Source organism: Filicampus tigris, chromosome 9, assembly GCF_054856515.1.
Source record: "Filicampus tigris isolate MCC_2025a chromosome 9, RoL_Ftig_1.0, whole genome shotgun sequence".
NCBI classification, from domain to species: domain Eukaryota; kingdom Metazoa; phylum Chordata; class Actinopteri; order Syngnathiformes; family Syngnathidae; genus Filicampus; species Filicampus tigris.
In genome coordinates this window covers 11,583,218-11,596,489 of record NC_141225.1, presented here as the reverse complement: position 1 = coordinate 11,596,489, position 13,272 = coordinate 11,583,218, and the positions used below count along the sequence as shown (strand labels likewise).

The window sequence follows — 13,272 nt, the reverse complement described above, 5'->3', positions numbered from 1 at the left end:
AACATTGCACCCTAATTAACATTAAGGAAAAAAGAAAAAGAAACAGATCAACTTACTATGAAGAATAACTTTGTTGACAGTTTTTAGTCTGTCACAGAAAAGATTTGAAGTGCAATTTGCCTGAAAATAAAGTAAAAAATATTTAAATGAAGAGCATCACTACCACCTAATGCAGTGTATGTGCAATTACACTACAGTACAGGAGGGGAAAAAAAGCATGTTATACGGGGTCACACGCGCCCCAAGGTGGCTCACCCCATTATTTGAGAAGGGCTATTTTGGGCAAGTTTATATCCTTATAAATGTGTTTATCACAGAGAGCAAGCATTTCCAAAATCCGGCCCGGGGGCAAATGCAGCACGCGGTCAAATTTTATCCGGCCAGCAGCCATAAAATTAATAATGTCTGGCTCGTAGCCCCGTTGACAAGAATATAGAAGAAACTCAAAATGCAATTTCACATTTACACACAAGAGGGCAGCAGCACTCTGTCCATCTCCAAAACCCTGTGTGACCCTTTTCGGATACAGTAGTTTTAAAATGGCAAAATTGAATAAAAAAACGTAAAGTTGACAGCGAGGGCCGACAAAGAGAGGTGGAAATTGGACTATTTTTTTCACTGAAATACGCAACAACTATGTCTGCGTCATTTGCAAGGAGACTGTTACTTATTTCCGTTTTTAAATCTAAAGTTCAATGAACATTTATTTTCCACATGCCATGTTTCAAATTAACCCTTCCCTGTTATTGAATTAAAAAGTACATAGAACATTTAATTGTCGTTGTTATTCATGTTTGAAATGTAATTTTCAAGGAGGAATACTGTTACTTATTTCCCTGTTTTTAAATCTAAAAGTTCAGTGAACATTTAATTGCCAGTGATATGTCATGTTTCTAATGGACCAAAAGACATGTTTAAGAATCTTGAAATTAAAATTTAAAAAAAAGTCAAAAATGAAAGGCAGACTGGTTTGCTAAAATGTGCTTGGATTTATTGGTGATCTGTGTAAAAAAGAATGTCAGGCTAAATGGTCAGCCCCACACATTTTCACCTCACCAAATCTGGCCCCCTTTGCAAAAAGTTTGGATACCCCTGACCTAGAGAGTCAATACATTATCTATTTGTAGAGTTAATAAGAGAAGAGTGTGTGTGAATGCTCAAAGCCCAGTTCATCATGTTTTAAATCAAAAAGATAATTGACAGATTCCACGGATAAACGTGGATTAGGAGGACTGCGAAACAGACGGTTTCCTCCTCCAGCCCTTCCACATCTTTAGTAGTTTCTTAGAGCTGTAGGACACGGTCTTCCACATGCCTGTGAGGAAGCGACAGACCAAACAGAATTGTATTCTACATTAAGCATGATTATCTAAAAAGATAAAAATAAATAAAGGAAAATATGCATATGTCGAGGAAAACACAAGAACGACAATCTTACCAGCTGTTGCGATGCCTTTAATACTTTGTGTTAAACTGGACGATTTCACAATAGAGGTGATACCTGAAGAACATATATATCAACAGTACATTGTTGAATTAGCCAGTATTGCACGCCACGCAGCGCCATTAATTTGCAGTCCGGACACAAAGGCGTGAACATCTCCTGTGTCTCAGAGTCTTCTTAAGTCTCAAATAAATGCAAAAATGTTGTTTTTTTTCTTAAAAAGGCCCCGTTTGGTGCTACTCACTTTTTTTTTTGTTTTTACTTGTTACATGACTTGCTAGCAGAAAAGACACTACATTGCCAACACTGAATAGCCACTCGATGCATCGCAACACCCTAGCTCTGCCTCGGTTGTCACGGTAACCATACTCTGTATTTGCACAGGACAGAAATCAGTAATTCAGAATGAACTTCGCTCATTTTGAGGGGCACCTCTCACCCAGTGTCGCAATAGATGGGCAGGCATGCTAGAGACCCAACTATTTATTTATAACGTATTACAACGTTTTTTTTTTGTTTTTTTTTTCAAAATACTGTATGCTCCCTTAAAGTGACGTTTGTTACCTTGCTGCACAACTGCTCCACAGTCGGGGTCCTGAGCCATCTGCAGCAGGATCTCCTCCACATCCCTGTTCTTCCCGGGAGGGTCCACCAGCTTGGTGATCCTCTGCTGCAGGGTGCGAGGCAACGCCATCAGCTGGACGAACTGGCCCTCTGGGCTTTTGTCGACCTGTATGAAATTCAGTGGCTTCATGTGATCCACAAATAGTTTAATCTTGAAGATGTTGTCCACTTTAGTTTTGTGATGATAACCATAAAACAGGAGAACTTATTGCAACACAGAAAAGTTCTGGCTCAGTAATATATGAGCCATACAATAAAATGAAGCCATAATACAAATTATAATAACTTGACAAGGTCCTTGACAGTCCTAATTTTAAGGAAGATATGTCTTTACTCAATAGTTCTATTTTAATCTTGTAAAATTGCAAAAAAAAAAAAAAAAAAACATCTGGAGGATTATGCCCTATTTTGTGTTTATTTTGCATAGCATAAATGCTTACTGTTGTAATAGTACAAATTTGCATAAAATTAATCAGTGTATCTTAAAACTTTAACAGCCTCAATTCTTGCAAAATTACAGATCTTTGATATGACAACTTGGGCCCATGTAAAAAAAAAAAAGGTTTTCTCATAACATCAGGACTTTATTCAAAATAAATTATGATAGATTATTTCTTGATATATTAGTTTTAGGTTTGTAATCGTACAATTTGAGTCTCATAAAAGCTTTTAAATGACCAAATACCTCAGAATTTATTTTAACTTTCTTGATATTCGTTCTCTGTGTAAAATTACAAATTTCTTCTTTCATTCTCATAACACAACAATTTTCTCTATTACATTCTAACTTTTTTCACCCAAAATAATTTTTTATTTCTCTTAATGTTATTGCTTCAGGCTAGTAATACTGCGGTTTGATTTTCCTAAAAGTAGTTTTTGACGTAATATTACAACGCGATTTATGTATGAGTCTTGTAATATTCATTTTGGCAACAAAAGGAAAAGTCTGATGATAACTATAGAAAAAGAAGCAGAACTTACTGCAACACAAGAAAGTGTCAGCTGAGTACAATATGAGCCACATGATTAATTAATGCTCACATATGCAATTACCAAACAGAAGCAAATGTAAATAGCATGTATCTGAGCATACCTCCAATTTTCCTTGTTGGGGCTTGTAGACCGCTTGCGGGCAGTCCCGTAAGATGTTGCTATAGAGAATCCGGAAGTGCTCAATATTGTCTTTCACAATGTTGGCCACTTTGGATTTATCCTCACCGATCACCATCCTGAAATCACCTTGAGAGGACCACAGCAAATGTTTTCCTTGATGGATGGCAACTCTGAGGCATTAAACGGTCACAGAAGGCGACATCTGCAGGCGTTTCATCTATTTTGTGAAGGCTCGCCGCACGCTGAACTGCCGAATGTGACTGAACTGATGCGGAGGGGGTGGGGTTCTGCAACTACTTTTCAAGAGTGGCCAATTTTGCACAGATTTAACGGCCAATTTAAAATGCGATGTCATACCACATGAGCTTTCGCAACAAAAATGGCGTTTTCGGGTAAGAAGCGAGATCCGGCTCGCCACCGTCAATACAGTACATATAGTGTTTTACCAGTAGTGCTCTAGTACTCTGTACGCTACAGAGAGAATTAATGGAAATGTACCGGCATAAGACAAGCCAGCTATCTGCAGGAAAAGCTCCTCCTCGCTGAAACTCTCAGGTAGCATAAGGAATGAGGCGGTTACAGCACTCTTGAGGTTGGCCACCAGAGCGGCACGCAGCTTCCCATTGTCACTCTGCACCAGCAACTTCACCTACAGAGGAGCGCATACGCATGCATGCACGCATGTGCATTAATTGGGGGGAAAATTCCATATAAAAAATACATATGACATTAAGGTGACACTAAAAATAAAATAAAAAGTTAAATGATGATGAAAAAGATGTGAAATCACAAGATACAGTTTCTTCTGGGCTTAAAACTGCCCCCCAAAATTTACAATCTTACAAGGGTAACGAGAAAACAGTTTACACATAACAAGTAAAGAGTGTCATTGTTATGAGAGTTAAATCTTAATATTCAGAGAAAAAAAAATTGTAATATTGAGGGAGGGTGGGGGGACGACATTGCCGTGTTTTAAGATTAAGGTTATTCAAACAAAAAAGAAAAAAAAAATCAAATTTGTTCAATGTTCATAGTAAGGTCTCGGAAAATTAGATTTGCATAAAATCTTGTTATTTTAATATTGTGATTTATAATTTTAGGGCCTTCTTCCTAGAAAATTACAACTTTATTTGCCTAAATTGTCAAATTGGAATGACTTTATTCTTGTGGTATTGACTTTTTCTGATAACACTGTGACATGGGGCTTGTAATGGTACAACTTTAATTGTGTAAAATGAATGTAAATGTTTTCATTTAAAACTTCATAAATAAATGTAAGAGCACTACTTTAGACTCGTGTAAAATGTATAAATTTTTTCTTGTAATACTATGCTTCTCTCATAAAAGTAGGAGTTTTTTTTCAATCTTCTGTCTAATGTTGTAATAGATCAACTTCATTCTCAAAACATTAAACCTTCTATCTTGTAAAATTGACTTCTGCGCAAAATTGTAAAAATCCTGTAAAATGTCATGCATTTAAGTCCAATATTAAGAATTTAAATGTGCAAATTTACGAATGACTTTAATCATGTAAAAATGATGGGAGTTTTGTTATTACTTATATAACTACTTTATTAGCGTAAAATGTATGACTATGTTTTTATATGACTCTGCTTCTTCCCTGTTCAGTAAGGCCCTAATACTTCTTCCAAATTAAAGTCACTGTCCACGGAAAAGGGCAATATACTAATTTAACGTGTACAGTACATAAAGATTAAATAAGATTAAGTGATAATTAAGTGACTGACCGGTTTCTGAAGCCGCCCTGCAGCATATATGGTTTTCCAGTGCATGAGGTCATCAATCAGACATTCAGTACTTATCACACCATATTTGATCATCTAGGAGGGAAATAAAACACATTTGTATGTTATTTACTCAAAATGACTTCAAGTGAGTTTGTGGTTATTTTTACCTTCCCGTCCACAGGAACCAGTGTGTTGTAGTACATAGCAGCCCCATGGTCACTCTGTATTGAGCTGATCATGGCAGGCCCAAGTAATTTAAGGATGGAGTAATGTTTACGGTTCTGCAGCAAATTCATGGTGTGCCAAGTGACTGGATCATCCACCGCAAACACAAAGTCCAGCATGTTTTTCTGAGTGTAAAAACAGGCAGATTATCACATTTTTATTGAAGCAAAGTGCACAAGCAAGTATTAGTTAGTATATACACTGTTTGCTGGATATGCAGGTATAAAATTAACCTCTTACAATGTTCCCTTTTATGTATACCACTACTATAATCTGATATTTTTCCATGTAAAGAGTGGGCCAAAAGTAGGTTTAAACGTGAAAAGGTTCTCATTTTTATTACATTGACAGTTTTTACTGCCATCTTTCCCTTCCTGATCTTCTTTACTTTTGCTTTGCTTTTTATTTTTTGAATCTTTACTTTCTTCATTTCTATAATAAAATACACTCTTCCTTAGTTCCTTGCCTTCCTTCCCCTCAGACTTTTTACCCTGAGATCTTTTCCTTTCTGGCCTCCTCCTCTCTTTCCCTCAGGCCTGTATTTATTATTCATCCTTACATCCTTCCTTCACTTAAACTTACTTTTCTGCCTTCCTCCATCCATTCTATCCATTCCCTCCTTCCGTCACACCTCAATCCAACCTTCTTTTCTTTTCAACACCTGTCCAATTCATCTTTACAGTCCATATTTTTTGTTCCTGACTGAAATTCATTCATGCATTATTCTAAGTAAATAAGTGAACAAAGTTCATAGGCCTACCTATTTGGCCTACCATGCAATGTATACTTTGCAAGCTGTGTACAGTTGTCACTTGTTACCTCCATTTGACCTTGGCTGGTTCCTTGCTGTTTAAAAACACCAGATCCATAGGCGAAAGCTAAACTGATATCCTGCGGAAATTGTGACAAAATCCTTCTGTAAAGCACGCCTGTGTTGTGCAAAGCCGGTAGAGTCATTTTGTCAATACATTGATTGAGCGCCCTCCCGACAACACAAGGTTGTTATCGACAAGAGAGCCGCCGACATAAAACTCACAAAGTCACATCCAAAAAGGCAAAATTAACATTTTAAATGGATTGACAACACAATCAGACAACGCACTAGCGTGTAAAACATAATTTTTAACGTTGAACAATGTCCATTCCGCAGTTTCCATTCGCCGACAGCGTCGCGCAGCATATACGTCATATTGTTGCGCAGTCGCGGAAGAGACTCATGGGAAATGTAGTGCGAGTGCATGAAACAGCTCTTGAATCGAAAACCGCGGACTAATTGGCTTTTGTGTTATTGAATAACTTCGCGTCTAACGTATTATAAAAACGATGACGTGTTGTGTACACCATATATTAAGGCTATGTTTTACTACGCGAGGACGAAAACAAGGTAGGTTCATTTTTGGGCGGCAGATGGCGGCTTTGACGTGTTTGTTGCGACAGCTCAAATTGCTTGTTTGCCACACTATGTATGTGTGATTCTTTATGCTGGTTTATTGCCAGGTACACTCATAAACACCTGTAATCTCTTAAGTGTTGAACAATACAACATATAAAGTAAAACCAGACGACAAGATGATTTGATATATACAATTAACAAAAGTAAACCTTGACAAATAGATAATAAACAAAATAAAATTAAAAAAAAAACCAAATGTCTTCCTTTAAAAAACTTTATCATAGCTGTCTAGCTTTGACCATGTTTGGCCATTTTGCTGGATGTGGTTTGCAAATTGCACCTGTAGTTACCATGGTGAGAAACTTAATACTGTATTGTAGTTTCTAAAATTCTGACCAGTAATTTGCACAAATGATCAAGCCAGGCACAGAAAAGTAGTTTCCATGTTTTATATTATACAATCGAAAATGTACAGGCAACTCGGTCGGTGTACAAGTGCTTTAGTCCAGTCTACGGTCTTCCTGTGCGAAGTTTGCATGTTTTTCCCATCCTTCCTTGGGTTTCTCCAAGCACTCCAGCTTCCTCCCACATTCCAAAAATATGCACGTTAGGTTTATTCATCTCATCAGGGCTCATCAACATTGTGGGCAACAGGTAGCCTTAAGAACCACACAACTAGCTCCCAACCTGTTCAAAAAAATTACTCACCAATGATGGTACATTGTGATTTGGAATGTTGTAGCAGTGATAACATCCAAAGTTAAGACATGACAGCATGCAGAAGCACACTGTACAGTGTCCATGTGCGTGGAAAAGGCATTTTTGCACATTTTGGTCCAAGATATGGTTTTGTGAAGTAGTTGTCGACAGAAAACTAATATCAAGCATTTAGTGAGCAGCAGTAAACATGTCGCTGATGCCGTGCCAGTTCAATGGAACTTCATTCACCTCAGCTACTCACGGCAAAGGTGGCTGGCAGGGGCGGAGCCAGAACGTGGCTAATGGGTGGGCCTGAATATTTCTCTTACTGAGCACAATCCTCCTGTACCGACAGATCGTATATTCAAATAAAATGACAAACTGAATAATAATGAAGTTCAGATCTTCCTTAGACAACCACGATTATGTCATTATAAATATTCAATAAAATTAAAAAAATCACAACGAAACACAAATTTAAAAATAATTTAATCGTAAGTTGCACAAAAAATTTAAAAGTATATTTTTTTTCATGAATCTCACTGGGTGGGCAGTCTGTCTATCTGGGTGGGCCTCTGCACACCCAGGTCCACCCATGGCTCCGCCCCTGGTTGCTGGAGGTTAAAGTACGTTATTTTAAACTAAAAAGCAAAACCTTTCTCTAGGTTTGACGCAACTGAATTAGTGCATCAGTGTTCACAAGTGAATATGAGGCGCTTTGGACAACATACTGCATGGTGTAGATTAAGTGCCATTATATTATATCAAGAGCACTCCATGTACCACTTAGATCAAATTGGATTTTTCATTTATTTGACTATGACATGTTTTTCAGCAAAAGTCCAATTAGTAACCCATTCAAGTTCATTCAAGACTTACTGCTTACACGGTAAAACGAACGCAGATTTTGTGTGGGAGTCCAAGATCGAATAAATAAATCACGATTATTGGTTAAATACATCTTACCTTGCAGTAAAAGCTGTGAAGTTCTCATTAGTGTCCCATTGACTGTTCATATTGAATGAAGGATTATCTTATTTAATGCTAACATTCATGACAGTTTGGTCGTGTTTGTAATCCACCATTACTACTTGTCAAGCATGAGACCATGGAAACTCCCAAAGGCCAAGCTTCACCAGCGAATGAATATTGATAAGGTCACTGAGCCCTAATGACTAATGAGCTCCCTCACTGTGTGCAAGTGCCTTGCTAATCAGTGATGAACCAATGCCGCAACAAAACACATTTTCCACCCGGCATGGTGTCACAGAAAAGTCAAATTAGCGCTGCTTAACCTGAGTGTTTATTTTTTTAATGATTTTCCTCATTGTAGATTTAGCAGGGTTTGATTTCTAATTCACAACATCACAGTGACATTTCCCTAATCAAATTTGTGGGGAGTTGCCAATTGGTTACATAAGTGTTAATTTTTTAAGGGCACACATTTTTTTTGCCCAGTACAGACAATTCAAAGGAAATTGAGTTTTACCTCATCATCCACTTGAGGAAAAAAGCCCCCCTTTCCTATCAGGACAAAATTTAATTACCACAGTTAGTACAAGCTGCTGTTCACACACAGACATGTAAGGGCTAACAGCTGAGCCCATTTGAACCCCGTTGCTAACCAAAACAGCAGCACCTACTGAGACACATCAATTCTCAAATGAATTAAAGTGCAGAGACTTACCACGTATTGTCAGTTGCTTAGCACTCTTCACCTGCACCAGTGAACATCCGGGGAACAGATGTTGAGAGAGTCTCAACTTACAAGTACCTGGGTGTTCATCTGAACAATAAACTGGACTGGTGCGACAACACAGACGCCCTCTATAGGAAGAGTCAGAGCAGACTCTTCCTACTCAGGAGACTGAGGTCTTTTGGGGTTCAGGGGACACTCCTCAGGAACTTTTATGACTCGGTGGTTGCATCGGTCATCTTCCAGGGAGTGGTCACCTGGGCAGGCGGCGTCTCGGCCCGGGACAAGAAGCGGCTGGACAAACTGGTCAAGAGGGCCGGCTCTGTCCTGGGCTGCTCCCTGGACTCTGTGGACTCGGTGGGGGACAGGAGGATGTTGGCCAAGCTGTCATCAATGCTGGGCAACCCGGACCACCCCCTCCAGGGCACCCTAACAGCACTCCACAGCACCTTCAGTGACAGACTGTTACACCCTCGCTGTGCAAAGGAGAGATTCCGCCGTTCCTTCTTGCCTGCTGCTGTCAGACTCTTTAACAAGAACATTGTGTAGTCTCTACAAACTGGCGGTCATTAGTGCAATTGTGCAGTCCTGCACCTGAGCTCGTATCGTGCAATACCCAATATTCCCCACTACTGTAATACCGTGCAATACTCAACATTCCCCACTACTGTTAGTCTAGTTTTATTTTTATCCAATGCTGTTCCTTACATTTCACTACAGCACTGCAGCACTGTCACTTAGAGTATTTTTTCCTCTGTACTATGTACAGGCCGAAATGAGTGTTCCTCATATTTTTTATGTAGATGTAGGTTGGTGTGTATACACATGTGTATATACACATGTTACTGCGTATATCTACATAGGTTTGATTCTAAATGTTTGCCGTCAATGTTATACATTAATGGCCACATTATGCCGCCGCCCCTGTGTGACCTATATCTTTGCTACTGTAACAATGAAAATTTCCCCACTGTGGGATCAATAAAGGCATTCTTATTCTTATTCTTATTCTTATGAAGTATTATAAACGACCTAACATTATGCGGAGACGGTGCCTTTACAAGGTTATTATTAGTAAATGAAAACAAACAAAATAATCTATCCATGAAAACTTTAAAACACATTTTTGACAGTGAAGTAAAATATAGATCTTGACAACGTTGCCAGCTTGCAAAACAAATTAAAATGAACTATAATTATTGTGATAATGCATTTTGTCAATTTCACTCTAAGCTTTTGGGTGGATTTTAAACGTGCTTATTTCAGCTCTGCCAGTTTTATGACAGCTGTACAGCCCTACGGCACCTCAAGGGCCAACCATGATGTAACGTTGACAATCTGGCCTGATGGGTAAGAAAAAAAAGACTCGAATGTTGTGAGAAAGGGATACAGGGATTTCTTCGATGATGACTGTCAAAGATAAAATCAAGCGCCTTGTAGTTGAGGCAGGTGATATTTTTGAAATACTTTTCAAAGCAAATCAATTTTTTCCAACTTAAGTATGGTGTGACTGGTCATGCTGTGCTTCTTTCAACAGCACCTCTGCTGGCGACCGCTAGGAAGCGCCCTCCGTTTAGCCTCAATTGCATTTCATCAACTAATTGGTTATTATACTTATCTTTATCAGCAGCAATTCTTATGAAACATTCTTATGCAATTTTCCTGATATTAGACACTCGCCTACGTGCTCATCGAATGGACTCATGCACACAATAACTACAAGAATCCCTCCAGCTTTTTGCACCCGTTGCCATGGAGATTACCATTGCTGTCCGTGCGATCGTGATGGAACATCAAAAGCATAGCCGCCACACACACATACACACACAGGCTTGTGTGGATGCACAGATGCTGCACAACCCTCTGGGAAGACGGAAACATCCACTTTAATCTTCACATCTTACTACTGAATGGTTTTTGATTCCCAGATTTGCACAGCACCCATAATGGCAATGCTTCTTTATGCCGATAAACATTACTGCGACATTAGCGCAATTCTAAAAACACATAAAACCTTACAAGAACTGATATAAAAATGCTCCATATATATTCAGATTTTTTTCAGAAATTTAGTATAATATGGCCCTTTAACGACTTCATAAAAACTAAAATTGCCGCTACTCCTCCAACTTAAGAGCTATAAATTGAACGTGTTCATTATTGAAGTGTTTCAAACTCTTGTACTTCAAGTCCAGGCAAAGTCTTTTCCAAACATTGTAAGCCATATGCCCCCTTCAACATCACCAACAAAGCTGGTCTAGCCCATCTCCCCATCCCTAAAAAAAGACACCATACTTAACCATGCAAATATGATCAAGTAGAAAACTCTAATTTAAGCTCAGCAAAATATCAACAAATCTAGACTTTATAGTCTTTTTTCCAAAATCCAACTTGCAATTTAAGCAGGGTGCAACATAGAATCAGTTAATACCGCATTTAACTTTAGAATTGGTGAAGCAGCATGTGGCTCATTATCATACACAGTTAATTTTGAAGAAGGCTCCATTCCAAGTACCTGTAAACAATTCTATGTTTGTGGTCAGGAGACAGCTCAGTGTTTGGTGTAAGTGGTACTGCAGATGTTGTAATAGTCAGAAAACCTTGTAAAATGCATTCGGGCAATTCTTGGTGTTTGTCAGTGTCTTTTGCAGTGGTATAGAAAATCTCCGTCATAAGCACTAGCACTAGCTCCAGCTTTCTGGTGCACATGGTCTAAATTTAGGCCATGTTTTGCTTTGACGGCCAACTGTCAACTTGCTTGCTTGCATTCTTTATTATATAATACCCTTGTTTGGAAATGTACTATGTGTGCCATGAAACATGTAGGCCAGGAGGAGCTTATAGGATGTCGTTTCAGTTCACACGGCAAGCTGGGTGACTCACCGCAGTGCCCTCACGCGCCACCGAACAGCAACCGGGGTGGGGGGGGGGCGTTCTCTTTGCTCTCACAGGCTCGTTCTGAATGTGCAAACCTGTGCATGCATGTTTTACTGAGGAGTGAGTTTGAAATTCAACTGTGAGAATAACAACACCGTCAGAAATCTTTTGGATTTTTTGCATTCTTTCTGTTTTGTCATCAGGCACTTTTCTCTCCACGCTGATATGATATTTTACAAGATGTCAGTCAACCCAGTGAACTAACTGGGGCACAAGTCATCATTAGCAACCTGTCAAAAGACATGAGAAACTGTTGTTGATATTCCTCCTGGGGGGGCGGGGGAGTGGGCGGGGGGCAGGGGCAAAGTTTGTTAAGTTAAAAAAAATGCAGTAGTGTAGTCTAAAAGGTTGTGTTGTATTTGTCTCGCATTTTAAATGGTGTGATCCATCTTTTCTGGCAGATGTGGCGCGGTGAGGTGCATTCAGCCGACAGTGCGTCCCTCGCTTTAGGTGAGTACCACGGTGTAAGATGAAGTAGAAGAATCAAATAACCAAAGGCGAGAAAGCTTAAAGTACATCACAAGTCCAAACTTGATATCCCGATTTAATATTGTGTTTGTGTAATATGAATTAAGCGGCAAAATCCACCTGTTTTTATCCATCTGGGGGGGGCGGCCAATTTGTCACTTGCTGTCGACTGAAAATTATATCACAGTTGCTCAGGGCTCGGATAAACATCCAATCACGACCCAGCTTCAGAAAACAGATGAGCTGTAATTGGTTAATACCTGAGCAATGAGCAACTGTGAAGTCCTTTTGAGTTGACACCAAGTGACAAAATGGTCGCCCCGTGAGATGTTTAAAAACAGGTGGATTTTGCTTCTTGACTCATACAGCTGGAGCTCAAACAAAGCACTTTACAAACAATAAGCAAATAAATAATGAATAATAGTAATAATAATTATAAACAATAAAAGGCCATAATACACAGTGTTTATCGATAAATTAACAAACCGTATTTAGATTAGTTGGCGTGCAAACAACATATTATTGTGCAGACATTTTTGGGGTTGACTTCCTATTTAATCATCTCTCTCTTTGCATTCTGCGTGTGCATTATACGGCAACAACATTAGCAATAGCATTGGTAGCTAACAGGAAGAATGAAGTGCTTATTGATAAGCTCCCACCATGCTTGAAAATCATTCCGGTGACATAATTACATGTGGCTTATAAGCACATTAGACCAATGACCAATGACGGGCATGTTTTTAGTTTAGCATGTTGGCAGTTAGCGCTCTCATGCATGTGCAATACTTGCTCTTTTTTTTTTTGTTTGTTTACACGTGACAGCAGTATGTGTTCCTTTCTCTGCACTAACAAGGGTATGTTTCAATTTAGCACCACTTTGTGTTTATTATTATAACATAGGGAAGAGGGTATTTGACAGGTT

At 38.9% G+C, this 13,272-nt stretch overlaps 1 protein-coding gene across 3 annotated transcripts; it reads right to left on the bottom strand.

The window, feature by feature from the left end:
• Positions 1-969: 969 nt before the first annotated feature.
• tamm41 (TAM41 mitochondrial translocator assembly and maintenance homolog) lies at positions 970-8,912 on the bottom strand. 3 transcript variants are annotated; one of them, XM_086041992.1, is made up of 8 exons: positions 8,213-8,912; positions 5,097-5,279; positions 4,930-5,022; positions 3,680-3,830; positions 3,162-3,307; positions 2,009-2,174; positions 1,439-1,501; positions 970-1,315 (listed from the first exon to the last, which is right to left on the bottom strand). In XM_086041992.1, exons 2-8 carry the CDS (start codon positions 5,271-5,273, stop codon positions 1,224-1,226), a joined length of 888 nt encoding a protein of 295 aa, XP_085898118.1. In that variant the 5' UTR covers positions 5,274-5,279; positions 8,213-8,912; the 3' UTR covers positions 970-1,223. The 3 variants fall into 3 exon arrangements, with proteins under 3 accessions (XP_085898118.1, XP_085898117.1, XP_085898119.1); XM_086041991.1 differs by lacking the exon at positions 8,213-8,912 and adding an exon at positions 5,974-6,377; XM_086041993.1 differs by lacking the exon at positions 8,213-8,912 and adding an exon at positions 5,915-5,939.
• Between the last annotated feature and the right edge of the window lie 4,360 nt (positions 8,913-13,272).

Excerpts from the sequence above, each read along its gene's own strand:
- tamm41 (XM_086041991.1), bottom strand. The coding sequence starts at position 6,111 with ATGACTCTACCGGCTTTGCACAACACAGGCGTGCTTTACAGAAGGATT. Across the intron at positions 5,280-5,973 it reads CCAGCCAAGGTCAAATGGAG|AAAAACATGCTGGACTTTGT; the intron begins GTAACAAGTGAC and ends TTTTACACTCAG. Across the intron at positions 5,023-5,096 it reads TGGTTCCTGTGGACGGGAAG|ATGATCAAATATGGTGTGAT; the intron begins GTAAAAATAACC and ends TTTCCCTCCTAG.